This window comes from Argopecten irradians, chromosome 10, assembly GCF_041381155.1.
Source record: "Argopecten irradians isolate NY chromosome 10, Ai_NY, whole genome shotgun sequence".
In the NCBI taxonomy this organism is placed as follows: domain Eukaryota; kingdom Metazoa; phylum Mollusca; class Bivalvia; order Pectinida; family Pectinidae; genus Argopecten; species Argopecten irradians.
Window position 1 is genome coordinate 26,779,675 of NC_091143.1, and position 18,450 is coordinate 26,798,124.

The 18,450-nt window shown below is 35.8% G+C and overlaps 1 protein-coding gene across 1 annotated transcript; it reads left to right on the forward strand.

Moving 5' to 3' along the window:
- Positions 1-1,087: 1,087 nt before the first annotated feature.
- On the forward strand, positions 1,088-12,987 carry LOC138333516 (solute carrier family 22 member 6-B-like). The gene is made up of 10 exons (XM_069281944.1): positions 1,088-1,270; positions 4,711-4,928; positions 5,713-5,943; positions 6,747-6,949; positions 7,178-7,507; positions 7,831-7,965; positions 8,521-8,606; positions 10,972-11,092; positions 12,313-12,385; positions 12,690-12,987. The coding sequence occupies exons 1-10, from the start codon at positions 1,135-1,137 to the stop codon at positions 12,873-12,875; spliced, it is 1,719 nt and encodes a 572-aa protein (XP_069138045.1). The 5' UTR covers positions 1,088-1,134; the 3' UTR covers positions 12,876-12,987.
- The last annotated feature ends 5,463 nt before the right edge of the window (positions 12,988-18,450 follow it).

The window sequence follows — 18,450 nt, forward strand, 5'->3', positions numbered from 1 at the left end:
GTATGATTCAGTGAGTAATCACTATAAAACGAAGTATATTCATGTTATGTCGTCTTGTATAGTGGAACTCTGTCCATTTTATAGTGCTATATCGCTGAAGCATGCCGCCGAAGACACCAAGCAACACACTCCACCCGGCCACATTATACTGACAACGGGCGAACCAGTCACCCCACTCTCTTTTATGATGAGTGTTATCAAGAAACAGTCTGATTCAGTGAGTAATCACTATAAAACGGGCAGTATTTTCTACCACTACAAGAAGACACAATACGAACATGTCAGTCTATCAAAACGCACAATAATCGCATTGCATCAAGGAAAGGCCACTCTTAATTACATTTTTCTTTAAGTTAGCGACAATATGGCCTGCTTCTGCATTCTCATGAGAGCAATGCTCCTTCATATTCATATTATAGTGTGTGACCACAGGAATCACCTTCACAAATAGTTAAGTCCAAAGTAAATTCCTGATGAACTTGATTTTTAGTGCAACATGTGCGCTTGAAATATTAAGACTGGAAGTGAAATTTGATATTACGATACATGTATATTATAAACGTTTTGCGGTTTCTGTAGATAGATTTATACTAATATTTCATCTCATACCGAAGAAAATAAATTTTGAAGAAGTTAATGACGTGCCAACTTTCTTCATGCTTTTGTTCTGTTGTATTTTGTCCTTTCGTGTCCATTTGATTATCCATTATGAACTTATACTCCTTAGTACAAAGGTATCGAACGATCGCACTATTGGACAGATTACCAGGGTAATAGTTGTTTTTTAATCGGTACCAATCCTGTGACTTGCTCACATGACAAGGTTGACAATAGGACGTGAATCAAAAAGCTAATCCAGTTATGTTTAATATGACATGATTGTTGCAAAAATATGCCTTGGAATCGAATATGATTCTTACATTGTAAATGCATCATCACGTTCAAAACTTCTAGCATTCATTTAAAAGATAATAATATTAAAGTATTGTCTCCAGGTGACAAACAATTTGAATTTGAATTTGATATTCAAAAGCATGCCTATACAATCACGTGATGTTATTAGAAACAATAATTTGCATCATTGATATATCACATCTTGAAGGTCAACATGTACTCTACTGTTCTGCTGTAGCTATGGATGGTCCTCTGGATGTGGATCAGATTTGGAAATCCTTGGGAACATGGGGGCGGTACCAAAGGGGTCAAATGTTCCTCTGTTTAATTGCAGTTGTTCCAGTAGCTTTTCATCTCCTTTGCATCGTTTTTATTGGTAGGTAACCTAATTTTATGCTGCAAGACATACCAGATTTGTTCAGTTTGTAATATTAGCCCAAGCGAACTGAACTTGTATTAGCTGAAGTAATCCTTTTTAGATATAGAGGAGCTTACATGAGTGGCTAGGTAATATGAAATTTAATAAACGAGTTCAATAATTTGATGTGCCACTAGCCTTCACAAGTTTGAAAAATCCCATACCATAGTTGTGAGTGTAAGATTCTATTTATCACAGAGCTTGTATTAAAAGAAATATTAGTAAAACTTTAAAGGGTTTGTGATCTAAAATATAGTATGTGGATGCCTTTCAAGGATATTCATCAGATAATTTCTTTTTAATAAGTGAATATAATCTGTAATATATCATACATAATTAATTTTTTTACATTAAAGTCATCCATTGGGAACAATTAATTTCTACTTTTATTACATTATAAATGCATTAACCTAAATATATTTGTATGATTGATATCAGTGACTTGCGACTTATATGAGTACTACACTAATTTTACATACCTTCATATTACAAATATACATGTATCTCAATAAAATATACATGTATCTCAATAAAATATACATGTATCTCAATAAAATATACATGTATCTCAACAAAATATACATGTATCTCAATAAAATATACATGTATCTCAATAAAATATACATGTATCTCAATAAAATATACATGTATCTCAATAAAATATACATGTATCTCAATAAAATATACATGTATCTCAATAAAATCTCTTTTTTTCTGTCAACATCAATAACAGCAATGTGTAATAAACTTTATTACTATGTCAATAAACAATTGAAGATTATATTCTTAACAACAGCGGAATGTATAATAATGACATTGGTTACTACTGTGAGACAAAGCTTATTACATGGTTCAATTACTAAAAGTCAATTTTTCCAGTTTACGTTGTGGATACATATTTAGTGATATTTCTTTTTATTATTTTCAATGTTTTCATGTGGTTTCTGTGATCCAATGGTTACGGAATCGGAATCTACGGTCTGCTGTCGTGAGATAAATGATATCAATTCCATAGTTTTCAATAAAAAACATCCCTGTAAATTGTTTAACTTGTTATTAATTTTACCTATTGATATATTTATTATTAACGAAATGTTACTTTTGTTGCAATATTTATATACATTACATCAATCCTCTTCTCGATATAATGTATTTATATGACTATACAGCCAGATACTATTACTGATATTATGCAATTATCTATTTAATAATGTGTACTGTAGCATTCGTATGAGTAATGAGGGAGCAGGCAATGGTGATGATAAATTGTCCGTAAGTTGTTACAAGCAAACACACATTTGAAACCCGCACATTCCATGTATAATGTTTACTAACAAACAGGACTGATTAATTATGATATAAATGTACAATAAATACCATTATCATGTCATAGATACTGTAATAGGTCACCTTTTCAAACATGAATTAAATTGACCATGAAGTAATTTAATGCCTCCATATAAAGCCCCATTCACACAAATGATATTTTTCTGTTAGCTCAAACTTGAACTTATGTAATGCAACCATGTATTTTGAATACTCTTCTCTGGAAAGCGAAAGAACTTGTTTTAAAAAACTTATTTTATTTTAACTTATCTTATTTCTATGATTGTTATAACAGCCATAAGCAGCACATTGCACCACACTAAATTTATAATGACAGCCTGTAATTGATTCATGTGAAACACATAGGGATTATATTTCGTTTTTATGTTAACCATGCATGTATGGAGCAATTCCTCTAAGAATATATTCTATGGGGCGCGTTAGCCACATGTGTGAACTCGGTGACCGTTATTGTGCAGCGAGGCGAGGCTGACGCACGCTTTTACACTGGAGTTTTCCGAAGTTGTCAAAACACAAGTGTTCAAGTAGCTAAATTTGTTTGAGATTGTCGTCTGACTTGACGATATTACATCCTTTGGAGCCATGTGATTATATAATCTACGCTTAGATCCATCGCCATCTATAGATGGAACAACTTCACTTGTGTTCGATGGATACAATGTATTTGTGGTGACGCGTAACTGTCAACACGTGGATTACTAGCGATGCATGTTTTATAATACACATGGTTAAATTCTCAAAGAACAAAGACAAGAGAATGTGTTTATAACTGACCTAGCTCTGTCAGAGGGTCTCGCGCCCGTCAACCCCAAAGACTCGATCGTAGGACACAGACACAGAGGACATCCATTATTTTTAACAAAAATGAAAGCACTGCACGTCGCCCCGGTCGGGATATTTTTTCCCCGTTTCTTTATACAATTGTTAATTTTAAATATGTTTGTATCATATATAAATATAAATCATATATATATATATTGTTTTACATTTTTCCAAAATTCTATGAAAAATAACAATATACACGTATTGCGTAATGTTGCGTCAAAATGTACATGTAAACAAAAAAGTAGCCCATGTACGTTGCATAGAACATTTTCATACGCAAGTTCAAAGTTCAATGTTACCATGCAGTTATATAATTATGGTAAACAAAATCGGCTAGTACTTACGTATAGTGATCAAGCCTAGCAAGTGTAAATATAGGAAAATATAACTGTAAGTTAAGGTGTTTAGCTCTATTCGTGTCTGTCTCATCAGCAGCGGTGAGTTAGTCGGTGAACCAGTGACGCGTGTTGGCTGACAGCCTCGTTATCGGTCAACTGCCCAGATGGCCCTATGTCTAGCCTGGTATCTCAGTGTGTGTATTTGCCATCCCCATGGAGTGGGATATTTCGGTGAACTTAAAGGGGGCCCAGTATATAAACAAGTTATCACTTTTTGTGTCACAAACCCTTCAAATTTCGTCTCTATATAAAACAATAGAAATCAGGATCGGATGTGACGTTTCCGTCTACTGAAATAATCATGCGATATCATATATAGATTACGACGTCAACACTACATGTGACGTCATAATGGTGATATAACATATGTGTCTTACGATATTTATGACAAGGCCGAATGACATTGTTAGACGCGCCAGTTATGTGATAACTTTTTTTCTGATAGTAATGTTTGATTTTTCTCATTTTGTCGGATTTGAGATACCACAAAGACCCTGTGTAAATTACGATTATCATCACCTTCCGGCTAATGTAGTGTATTTTAACGTGACTATCAGTAGTGTACTCACAATCACAGAATGTGAAATTAATCGTACTCTTCCAACATCATTTAATATATCTAAACCAACAAAAAGCAGAAAGCAAACTTTCTTTCGTTTTATACATGCATTTTGGGATCGGTCTCAAAAGACATTCACAACCCTTCTATATCTGCATGTACTCAGCACAATTTCGTTGACAACCACCTCCAGAAATCGACCATTTAATGCGATACCATTCAATTTTATTCAATTTTTGAAAATTATTGCACGGATTTCGAAATTGCAGCCTACCGTCCACCACATCAGTGCAAAGAAGCAACAATAAAGGACATTTTTCCTCATCAAGATGACTATGAAAATAGCACGTATAGATTTGTCTTCAATAAATGCTCCATCGATGTGTACAGTAATGAGACGGATTCTAACTCTACACTCATCACAAGTACCGACTGTGTGTCGGGCTATAAGTATGACGTACACCGCGATGCCTCCATAGTAACGGAAGTAAGTTACTCCATCCTACTAAGCATGCGTAACTCATACATACATAATATGTAGCACTTTACTTTTGAAGAACCATGTAGCCAGTCCCAATCAGTCGTATAAAATGGGTCTTTTACAAATAACTGAATTTTCGTATTGTATTATATTGATTAAAAGCCAGATTCCGTCAATACTACGTCACTGAAGCATCGATTCAAAAGGTATTCAAATGCATTACTTAATTATGCTAAGATGCCCAATAGTACTAGTGTGCAACAATGTTCTCGCCATGACTAGATTGGAGCCGCGGTGGCCAGGTGGTTAGATGTCTCCACATATGACCACAAGCCCTCCACCTCTTGGAAGCGGATTCGAATCCCATATGGGGCAGCTGTCATGCATTGACCGGTGGTCGATGGTTCTTCCCCGGTTACTCCAGCTTCCCTCCACCAACAAACCTGGCACGTCCTTAGATGACCTTGGCTTTTAATACAATGTAGGATGTTAAACTAATAAAACCAAATGACAGGAGTGGGCTCTTCTTGTCATATCCCAGTATATAGAGACTGTGGCTTTGTAGATTTGTTTATGAAGTATGTTTCTTTATATATCTGTCATATCTTCATTATCATTGCAATCAATGAAAGCATGCGATGTTAATAGATCCAGCAGAATGTCATGATTAAAATGTGTTTTTTTTAAACTTCAGTTAAGGCAATCTTTTTTATCTTTAAATCTGAACCATGCACTACTTCATATCATGTCTAGTCCTAATTGACTGTCAAAATATTGTTTTCCCTCTCAGTGGGATCTGTTTTGTGAAGGAGGAGAAGTGGCAGAACTAGCCCAGACCATGGTGATTCTAGGACAAGGGATAGGAGCGGTACTTTTTTCCGCATTAGCAGACCGGTATGGACGTAAACCCGTCCACGTATTCTGTCATATCTCTATGTTTGCCGTAACGCTTGGTACCGCCTGGTCTTCAAATCCAGCAGTCTTTATCGCATTGAGATGTATAATGGGAGCTTTGCAGTCGGTAGGTATATTTAGGATCATTAATGAGTGTTCATTTCATATACATATAAGATTTCGTACGAGTCTAAGACATTTTATTTTTTTTTTTTTATTTAAAACAGTTATTTGAGATACTATTCATCACATAACTACATGTAAAACAATTTACATTTCGAAAGTTTCAACGTCAGTAGATGTTGTAAAAATCCAGATGAGGCCGCCATTTTGTCCTGCAGTTCTAATATTCTCAAGTCAAGTATTTTTTCCAGACAACTCATCAAAGACAAATTTCGTCAGGTTATATTAGAATAGTCACATGTTTAAGATTAGATGTTTGATAAATTGTAACCTTTTGATTGTCTGATATTGATACTGCCAACTATCTAGTCATTAAAGGACAGTTTGCTTAGTATGATGTGTACAGGTTTGTGTGAAGTGTCGACCTTGTAATGTACAAAAATTCATGTCCAGTCAATTTTGTCATATTTCGAAGCCCTGCTAGACTGTAGTAATTCTTCATAACATGAAATATTTGTGGGACTTTTTGATGGTCTAGAACTTTTTTTGAGTAGATATATACGTGGTTACCATGATTGCAATTTTGTGTGGAACGACTTTGCTGTTTTTATTTTCGTAGTTTCTTGGTACTGTAGCAACAAAAACAACCACAGTTTCTACACAATGAACATTTCTTGTAATACAGAAAGTGTTGTTTTGTTGAAACGCGTCCGCTTTATTTGTCTAATGTCATTTGAAACACTTCAAATAAAAGTTTTTGTATTGGATGGTTAATGATTGATGTGAATTGCTATTGAATTTTTGCAGGGAACTGGATTAACCGTTGCTGTAGCAGCATTAGAATCGTTGCCAGTAAACTCCAGGTATTTGTGGGAAATTGCTGACATAGTTTGCTGGACCACGGGATGTATTCTTGTTGTCCCGGTAGCCTATATTTTCCGCGATATGTCCTGGCGTGCGATGCAAATTGCTTTTGCTGTTGGATCTGCGTACAGTCTTCTTGAATATTGGTAATGTATGATTTATCATTAATATTATTTGAAGTAGTTTATTATAAGATTAATAAAGAATGTTAATAAAAATATACAGATAACAAAAATCAGTCGAAAGAAATATTGAATATGTAAAGGTTTTGAAATAATTATAAATATCAAGAAGAGAACCAAAATTACCCGCTTACCTGGTATAGTAAGGAGCAATAACAAAACCCTCATTTTTTTATATTTTCTGATACATAGGTTTCTTGAAGAATCACTAAGATGGCTTCTTGCAAACGGCAAAAAGAAAAGAGCCGAAAGAATCATCAGGATGGCCGCGAAAATGAATGGAAAAGACTATGAGTCTGTCATCAAAGCTGCCTCTGCTAAAGCTCGAGAAATGGAGACTTTTCTCAAATCTAACGACAATGGAACTGTGGATTCTTCGACATCGAAAGAAGAAAGCATGGTGGATGGTTACAAAGAGGGCAAGGACGTTCTGGGGAAAACAAAGCCGGAAAAATACAACACATTGACTATATTCAGGCACAAACGTATCCTACTCAACTCTCTCATTATTTGGTATACATGGTGAGTACTGGAAAAAACCCAAAGAAGATACACATTATCCAAGGGTTTTGCAACAAAAGCAATGACCTAAAGTCAGTAATTGAGCAAATACCCAACACTGAGTGTGAACTCAGAATAAGATTTTAGTACGAGTAATTGTATACCGTGCTCAGGTACAGAGATATTTTTATGAATCTGATGCGATAGTTGATATGCAAGCAAGCATATATATTTTATCTTATACCAAAATAAGATATCATTAAAAAGATTTATTAAAATAAATTAAGTCATTTTATGTCGTAAAGTCTGTATGTTAACTATAAAAGAGGAGGATTTCATTCCAGGACAACCAACAGTCTAGTGTATTACGCCTTGTATCTCGGCTCTACGTCCCTCTCCGGCAACCGATACCTTAATTACTTCCTGATGGCACTTGTGGAGTACCCTGCCGCCCTTTCACAATGGTATTCTATCAAAAGGTATTAATATCCGTACGATATATTAATGTTTGTGCTTAGTTTTAGCATGAAATCTAGCCGTATCTGACATTTCAATATACATATCTTCACTCTGACAAAGTGTTGTAAAGCATACAATTCACGAATATGGATACATATATATGTGATGATTCAGATCCACAAAAGTGCCAGTGCTATAAACCATATAATCATTATGAGAAAAAAAACACTTTTTCAAAAGTTTCACTAAATGATTGGTAACTCTTAAGTTCACTTTGAGTGTATTTCCTGGTCAATTGTCGCGATACTAAGCTTTAATCAAACCATTTTGGATTGGAATTGAAAACGTTTTGAGTTTTAGTATCGTAAAAAGTCCTCCAAATTACGTATAACTATTAGTTTAGTTTTTCCATCTACATTTTATGTACTTTTAGTATATGTCTTCCCGACTACACTAACCATTTTAACACTGAACATTCATTGTTAGGTGGCGAGATCCCATGGGTAAATTTTCATACACATGTACAAAAAAGAAGATGACATGGGCAAAATTTAATACAAATGTATTTGTTTCAGATACGGAAGGAGAAAAAGCTGTTTAATATTCCACAGCATTGCCGGTATATCTTTAGCTGTGTCCACTGTATGTTTGATATACACAGGTTAGTCGTGTGCGAGTGCATATCATAAACCGTAAAGCATACACCTAATGTACTGTTTAACTGAATTGTTGGCTCTAAATGCCATAATATATTGTTTAATGTAATATTTTGAACCTCTTATTTCGTTTAAACAGTTATATTTACATTTTTATTATCATTTTGTTGATTTGGTATATTTGTTTAAATGCAATTATTATCCGGATAGTACCAAAAAATAAATAAATAAATACAACAGCTAGGCAAAGTCCGTCTGAATTTTAATTTAGAATGGCTTAGATGAGTTTTACAATGTATTTTGATGATTTTGCGAGTGCCCGAAAGCGCGAGATTTTGGTGTTTTGGGGGTCCGGGGCCTCCCCCGTGAAAATATTACGATTTAGAATAGCTTAAATGAGTTTTGATGAATTTGCGAGCGCCCGAAACCGCGAGATTTTTGGTGATTGAGGGGTCCGGGGGTTTCCTCCGGAAAAAAAAATTACGATTTAGAATGGCTGAGATGAGTTTTACGAGGTATTTTAATGATTATAAAGCGTTCTTAACATGGTAATTTTTCGATTTAAAGCTACCTGCATTTAGAAATGATAATTTTGTCGCCATAACATTATGCAACCCTACACGATCTGAATATACCGGCTTGACACCATCGGCACATTGTTTTGTAACATAAAAAAATGAATTAATTGTCTCGCTAAGACATATAAACAAATTGATCTTTTAAGAGACATTTTTTTAAATAGTACATATAATCCCTTGACGGACATTTTAGTTTAGTTCGTGTGTATTGAATTTTTACTATTTAAGGTTTGACATTATGTGCTTGAACGTTTTAGGAAATGCGCCGCGCAGCGGAAAATTTTCTAGAATGAAGTACGAAAAATGTGCAGGAGGACCCTTTTTTCTTTCAAATAAGCATTTTTAGAAAATTTCAGTCGGCGAAAATGGGGGGGGGGGGGCAAAAAGACATGTTTGCCCCCCCCCCCCCCGTCCTGGGGAACGGGGGACGGGGGGGGGACAGTTGCCCGAAGGGCCGAGCATTGTTCATTATCTTGACTAATTTACAGTTTGAGGTGTTTCTCTTACTTAAAACATGGCACTCTGATGTACAATGCTAACTATGGCTATTGTGTAACTAATCTACAGCTACAGGTAAGGCCTTCAACCATCTTTGACACTGAACATGTCAGCACAGTAATTGTTGTAATATGTCTACTCTGGTCGTGCATGCATTGCATGAATTTTTTCATGAAATTCCATACCAATGTTATTACCAGAGATGTTTTTGTGAGTTTGAGTTTTCTTCATTCTGAGTGGAGCAGTACAAGAGGCAACATAGCAGACATTGCAGATCAGATCTTTACGAAGACAAACTATCTAAAATGATTATCAAATTTCCAATAAGAGAGTATGTTTTGTGATATATTAATTCAACTGCTCTTTATGTCAGAGGCAGGCCATTCACTTGGATATAACTTGTCGGAAATTCACAAGATATGGAGGATTACCATGGAAACGTATTAATTTTGAATATACCACTTCACGTTATGAGATGAAGAATATGATTGGTCCTAAAACATAATATCAAGAGTTAGTGGCATGGATTCTAAAGGAAACTACATTGAAATTCAGTGAAAACGGCAAAGTGATGAAAAGAAAGCTTAAAATTTTAAATTTGTTCAGTAGGCTTTGTGTGATTCTTGGATAAGGAATTATACCGGAATTATTCAATTTGGAAAACGTGGATTTATGTGTTAGTGTATGTATTCAAGAAATGACCAGTGAAATTATTGGGAAATATACCGAAAGCATTCATTCAATTTTCAAAGAAAGAAAGTACACATATCTATCTAAAATTAAAACATCTTTGTCAGAATGCCTGTGCTGTCGAAATACTAAAGAGTCTTGATTTTCAACACAAGGAGTAATTTTATGCGTTGTGGTTAATGTGTGATTGGATTTATGTCGATGTCCACGAATCAATATATAAAACAGAAAAATGTAATAATATGTCTTATTGAAGTTTTCTATTACATTTATGTTGAATTTGATTACATTTATTTGTTATTTATCTGTCCAATTTAACAATGCTACATGTAGTGTCACTCTCTACCTTTCATTGTACATTAGTTTACCTGGAACTGTAGATTAGTTGAAACTAATCTACAGGTAAACTAATGTACAGTGAAAAGTGTACTAATCTACAGACAGAACAAGTACTTGAACAATAGTCTAAATAAAGTACTGGGGACAACAAAAGATGACATCATAGCCATTAGAGTTCTTTATCGAACAGTTAACATTTGTTGTGCCGAAATCGAGATACACAATGTATTTAATTTGTATGTTTTTGAAATATTTTCCAATTCAGAGGACGTTACTGCTCTAGGAACCGTGTCTCTAGTGTTTAACCTCCTTGGAAAGTATGCGATCACAGCTTCATTTAGCACCATATTCCTGTATACACCGGAGTTATATCCAACAAATCTAAGGTAATTCAGCCTATCTATGAAGGAGGAAGTGCATGGTGGATCTCAATCGGTACTCCTCGGGCATTCTTGAAAGAATTGATTTTCCGTGCTTACCGATAAGGCCCGAGGAAGTCCGATTGTGGTGGATCACAGCCGATTTTGATTTTACATTGTATGTAAATGTACATTGTATAATATGGTGGGATAGTAGGGGAAAACATCGTCGGAAACTAATGAAAAGATAGAAAGGTGACTCGTGTCTTTCTGACGATGGCCAAATATTGTTAAATGTTATTTTGAATACTCAAATGAAAATTGACAAATACCATCAAAGCCATTAAACATGATTTGTATTAAAAATGCATCATTTCTGTCCAACTCAGTTATTTTCTTCAAATTATTTGATGTCATCTTTTACAAAATAGTCTAAGAATAGTAAGGCTCAGTATGAATGCGTCAAAATAAAACTGAAAAATAGCCATTCTAACAATTCCAATAATAAGCACATAAGTTGTGGTGTAGGTACTATCAAATTATGTTAAACTTAATCTTAATTTACAAGAAAAGTACAATAAACACTGATGATAACGAAAAATATTTTCATTAAAAGGGTAATGGTGATTTTGAAAAATTTAGAAAAAAACAAGGGCAAAAATGAGCACCCTGTGGAACATATGCAATGAAATATACAAAGCAATTTCAGTGTTTCGTAGGCTCTTATGTATTATCGTTTTGCTTAAAATGAATAGGGTTTATGACTCTAATTAAAATAATCATATTTTGTATGCTTATATATCACCTCTACATACATAACTAAGTTGATAAAAAGTGTGTAGCAATAGAATACAAAATATTACAAGTTAAAACGGGGTCTAAAGTTTTTACTAATATCTATAAGTATATACCGGACGCGAGTTGGTTTATTTTCTAGGAAGCTGCAAGGATAACAACATATATAAAGTTCATATTCATAATCTAATATAGGGATTCATGGCCTGGTGAATCTGGTATACTAGCACACTAAACCGTAGTCTCCCAACAATACTGCCATTGTACATAAAACGTATTGCATACAAGATAAAAATTTGAAAATAACGTTAAGTCGAATCAACTAAACCACACTTACAATCGTGTGTACAATTGAATAGTTACATGCACATCACACTATGTTTTTGTGTTGGTAGAGTTTCCAAATCATTTTCAAACATTTTAAGTATGCTAATTTCACTTATATTACACAGGAGCGCCGGACTAGGGTTAGCATCTACGTGTTCTCGGATGGGAGGTATGCTGGCCCCATTTGCAACGTCTGTGGTAAGTTCAACCTTCAGAATCTAATAAAGACTTTTAAATTGATAGTTGTTATCATATGAAAATAACCAAAGTCTGTTATACATTTTACTAAACATAAAAAATACATTTCGCTCTCGGAATATTTTCAGTTTCGATAAAGTACATGAAGCTTTGAAAATAGTTCATTAATTTTACTACACCATAAAGTTTGCACGGAAAACGAATTTATTTTATAAATTAAAACATTGGAGTTAGGTTATGCATAAGTTTCTTTCTGAAGAAACACAAGCTGCGTGGAACACATTTTAATTTGATTTTAACACAGGCTAGTGTTGTGGTTTGGCTACCGGGAGCAGTGTTTTCGGTGATGTGTTTTTTGACCGTCTATCTGACGTCATTCCTGCCAGAAACCTCGGGACATGAACTACCGACAACTATATCGGAACTTAAATTGTGGTACAAAGCTAATACGGGCGGCAGGAAGAAATCAACGAAAACAGCAGATTCTTGATTTACTGATGAGTTTATGTGATAACGAAAATTGTAATCGGATTGTTGTTGCGCAAGTTATTTTGTGTATGTTGTTCATTTTGTCAAAGAAATAAATCGATAGGTCATGTAAATGTTTTGCTTTTTCAATTTGACATTTAAAGCAGATGAGTGTATTAGACACATATTGCATTTAGACGTTAGAGATAACTAGAATACTAATTAAGAATGACGACTAAATCCGGCATTTTCAATACCATAATTGTATTCGTCAAATAATTGTAAAATAGTAGGTTTTCCCTGATCGAGACATACCCGTTTATAAATGTGGTAGTTCTTACCCTGCTAAAAGTTCAGCACGAAGACTTTTCAATGTGTAACAGTGTAGGATATATGTCCCAGTTAAATGAATGGGGAAAGTTCCACTATGAAAAGGAGACACACAATAATATACTACAGTATCCCAAAGCTTACACGCATTCAGCACGTGTAACACATCATATACAACAGAGATGTTCCTTTAAGATACTAAGTAGCCTTGGATGTTAATATGACGTTACGTAATAGGACATTATCACTGTACAAGATAACGACATTAAAACGCGACTTTTGTGGGTTCCTTTCTCAACTAGGCTAGTCTCTACAGAAGACCGGTGGCTGATACCTGCCATGTCGCCGCTCTTGGTTGCCAATCCATGTCGTTCCGTCGCATTGTGAATAACAACGCATCGTTTGAAGAACGTCAATTCGCCAAGCTGATAACGACGATGCGCCAAGCTAAATTGCGACATTATTTTCTGTCACATTGTCGCGTATTTTTTCGCATGGCAAATTGTCTTTGTTCGCATGGCACACTGTGTTTTTCGCATGCGCAATGTCTCATTCCGCATTACGCTGTGTCGTTCCTCGCATGATATGGTCGGATATATTCGACAGTGCGACGTGAGCAAAATCAGCTACAATGATAAAGTTATATATATATATATATATATATATATATATATATATATCAGGTGGACAATTCAGAGTCAATCCCCTTGTCTGTTACCTGTGGTTAGTACTATCAATCACAGGCGCTTGTATAACGAGAATTTGGATGTGTGTATGCTTTAGGTACTGCATTTTTTTTTATAAAGGTCTATATCAGATACACACACCAAACTCTCGTTACAAGCCCCTATGTATGTGTTATTAACCCATGCAGTCATATCGTTACCAACAGCGGCAGTGAACTAAACAGATCCATAAAAGGATCTAATAGTCTTTTTTGTAAAACATTGCACTGAACGTACAGATAAATACACAAAACAAATGTCTTGTGGGGAAAAGGTATCGACTAGATACGAATAGATATTTAGCATTTTCTTCGTTTGCAGACCAAACCCCCTAACCACGACGAAACTATTTGATAAACTCGTTAGAAACACCTATTAACTGAAATATTTCCACTCGTTTGCAAATACACATTCATTATATCGTTCTGATCGAGAGCCCCAGAAATGTCTTGTTCACAACCTGGTCATCGCTCCTATAAATCCGGCCTAAACACGTTCAATGAATCTCATTTTCAGCATCTGTTTCTTTTGGTAATGCGGATTGAAGGAGTTTCAGAAAACATCGGATTATAGAATTTACAGAAATGTCTAACTCTCATCATTTGTGTTTCTGCTGGGGACGGGGCATAGCTAGTTCAACGAAATTACTATATCTCACTCGCAGCATTTGTTTCTGTTGGTGATGTGGTCTTAATGGATTTCCAGAAAATATCTTATTATCAGGTTCCAAAGAAATGCGGACTTAAGAAGTTTCAGAAAATATCAGATTATAGAGTTCCCATTAATTTCTTACTTTCATCATCTGTGTTTTTGCGCTGGCGATACGGGCATAGCTAATTAGGCGATCATCTAACTCCTAACATCTCTGTTTCTGCTGGTGATGTGTTGTTAATGAGTTCCAAGAAGTATCTCATTCACAATATCGCTGTTTCATCTGGCGATACAGGTTCAATTAGTTTTAGCTTCCCTAATTTGTTTGTCGATTCGGACTTAACAAGTTCAACAAAATAATCTCATTTTCAACATATCTATAGGTCAACAAAGTTATCTCATTTTCAACATTTCTATATCTGTTGGCAGCTGCAGATTTCATGACACTCAGGAAAAAGACATATGGTGTTCCCAAAATTGCTTCACTCTCCTCGTCTGTATTTCTGCTGGCGATGCGATTATAATCAGTTCAATGAAACCATCTCCTTCTCATTATCTATGTGCGGCGGTCTCCTCGGGAGGTTCAGGAAATATCTCATTCACAGCATCCCTGTTTCTTTTTTCGATGCGAGCTTAACAGATTCAACAAACTCATCTCACTTACAGCATCTCTACGAAATATATATGTTTCTCATGGAAATGGTTTCTTGAAAATTCTCTCTTTCTCAATCTCCACGTTTCTGTTGGAGGTTCCGTTTTAACGAAATCTACGAAATCATCTTAATCTAAGCGTCTGAATTTTACTGACGTGTTTAACAATATGTTATGGCGAAAATTACTCGTTAAAATGTGACCTTTTGACAGACGGTCAGCTTCTTGTCTATTATTTCTTATAATACTTCGCTAGGTTGTCTCCTGATGGTAGACTTATGTGGCGAAGGAGATTACACACACGTTCGGATGCTGCAATCTAGTAGACTCGTGACCTGATCATTTGGAATTTTTCAGACCATAAACTACTTGCTATCAACAGGATGCGGTCTTTTATATTTACAAAGTTCGTGGTTTAGAAGTAGTTAAGCCGCTTCAGGTACTTTTGGGCGGTCACACTCATTCCTTATGGTCAGTAAAGTTGAAAATGTTCAGAAAAAACAACACCAATTCAATGGTCACAATTCGATGAATATTTCTCAACTGTGTTTCAAAACATTATCTGTTCCTTAAATTATCTATACATGTATCTGCTTCTGTTGGAAAGGCGGTGTTAGTGGAGTTTCAGAACATAGTGCCTTAAAGAATTCCAGGAAACATCTCATGCAGGTCATCGATGTTTTTCCAGATATATCTGCTTCTGTTGACAAGGCAGTGTTTATGGAGTTTCAGAACATAGTGCCTTAAAGAATTCCAGGAAACATCTCATTCAGGTCATCGATGTTTTTCCTGTCGAGGTAGCATAGCAATTTTATTTAAGAAGTGTCAGGAAATAGCGGCATATGGAATTCCAGGAAACATCTCATTCACATCATCGATGTTTTCCTGGTCGATGCAGCTCAACGGGTTTAACGAGAACATCTTATTTTCAGAATGGAGCTACAGAAAATAACGGGTTAGGAATTTCCAAAACATGTTTCATTTTCAACATCACTGTTTCCTAGATTGCGATACGGTGTTGATGGATTTCAGAAAATATCGGCTGAAGGAGTTTCAAAAATTTCGTCACTCTCATCATCAATGTTTCTGCTTGTGATGCGATCATAACCAGTTCAACGAAATCACTTTACTCTCAGCATCTCTGTTTCTGTTTGCGATGTGGCATTAATGAATTTCCAGAAAATATGTGTTGTCGAATTCCAAAGAAATATCTTATTCACAACATGGTCGTATCTCCTTTAAATGTGGCCTAAACAAGTTCAGAGAAATTATATCTTTTCAGCATCTCTGTTTCTGTTGGCATTGCGGATTTCATGAGTGTCAGAAAATGTCGGATTATGGACTTCCCAGAAATGTCTAACTCTTATCATCTGTGCTTCTGCTTGCGATATGCGATGTTAAGGAGTTTCAGGGAGTACCTCATTCCCAATTTCGATGTTTTCCTTTGATGCAGCTTTAATAAGTTTGGTGAAATCATCTCATTTTTAACATCTCAATTGGACTCTCAGAAAAAAAAGACTTATATGGAGTTTTAAAAAAAAATTTCATTCTCATTATTAGTGCTTCTGCTAACAATGCGGGCATAATACGTTCTACGAAATATCTTTTTCTCAGCATCTCTGTTGCGATGCGGTCTTAAGTTCCACGTGTTCCTTGTAATCGTGTACTAAATCAGTATACAACTGTACATTGCTGAGGTCTATTCTACTGTAATAGGGCGGGTTTCCTTGTGTCTATCCACACACACCTTCGGGTTCCACAAGAGACCCGTAGGGGCGATCCGACTGTAGCTCCCGTTATATATAAGTCCCAAATCGTGATCGTATAGTATTTTAGTATACAACAGAGTCCACAGTCGTCATAAATTCTCTCCGGATCCCATTTCTTCCACGGGTTACAGGCCTGTATCACAACAGGTTCGATCTCTAGGATGTAGCGGAAGCACAGAAACTAATCCAATAACTCAACTAGGTAAATACAGGAACAAATAACTATTTATTATATAAAGACAAGTAATACAGAATTGATCAAGAATATATTTACAATAGTGCCTGAAGTAGACAACTTACAGTAAGAGAAATAAGCATACAGTCATCGTATATATACAATGTACGTGTAGCGAAACCCTAATTATATAGCTACAGAACAACAAGACCACGTGTTCCCACACACAGTCTAACAACATGTACACCTAACGGGAGACACATACATGTAACTAACCGTGAATGAAGGTTTCCTATGGATGTCTAAGCCCTAAGCCCCTCACAAACCCTTGTTAAGCTAGCCATATATATCTCTAAGTATAAACACAAATGGTAGTTCAGAAACCCCGCAAGTGTTGCAATGTTGACAGTGCACGACCGTGGCTCTGCTCCCTAACCCATTCTCCCTAGTCAAGACAAAAAGCTTCCTTAGAAGCAGCCCTTTTTATAAGAACTCATCAATCCAGTACCCCAAAGTGGCCACTGATTGGTCTAAGTCCGGACAGAGCACCATATTTAGGTGAAACCGTTGCTACAACAACCTACCTACACACTAAATATAACTTCCGCTTCCACACAACCGATAGATATCACCCACGTGCACGTGTACTACACGTGGGCCGTTTTCGATTACACTGTTAAACTGGTTGGACCTAGCCTAGTTGTTCGTTTATTAATTAAAGATGGACTTGGTGATTTTATATAGTTTTCAGACGAGCCTTGACAAAGCCCTCACAGGCCTGTATCAAAAACTGCAGGTCCTTCAGGTATTCATCCTCGATACTCCAGGGGTTCCGATCACTTTCGATCTCTACACCCCTGGACTATCTCATAGTAAAACTGGAGGCAACAGAATAGAACAGGTAATTTAGTCATTTGATGTACATCAAAAGAGCCGTATAACGGTACACTGTGGTTGACTGTGTGGCTTAGATGTTAGGCGTCGCTCTCTCTGTAGTCTTCAAAGGAAATCTTTGCTAGCCTGTGATTGGTCAAATGTTTTCCGCTGAGCTGCCTTCAATTTCACTATGAGATAGTCCAGGGGTGTAGAGATCGTAAGTGATCGGAAGCCCTGGAGTATCGAGAATGTCAGGTATTATACTTGAAATCATCCGAATAAACGAAAACGGCCCTGTTGTATCACACTACACTTGATTCCTAACAAAATCTTCTGCATCGAGGCAGGCAATGTATAGTTACAATGTACGTGCACAGTGAACATAATTTTAAACCTTTGAAATTAACGCGAAATTTTTTG

Bases quoted from the DNA above. Each gene is read 5' to 3' on its own strand.
- LOC138333516 (XM_069281944.1), top strand. From the start codon at position 1,135: ATGGATGGTCCTCTGGATGTGGATCAGATTTGGAAATCCTTGGGAACA. The intron at 1,271-4,710 runs GTAGGTAACCTA...TCGAAATTGCAG, and splicing joins CCTTTGCATCGTTTTTATTG to CCTACCGTCCACCACATCAG. The intron at 5,944-6,746 runs GTAGGTATATTT...GAATTTTTGCAG, and splicing joins TAATGGGAGCTTTGCAGTCG to GGAACTGGATTAACCGTTGC.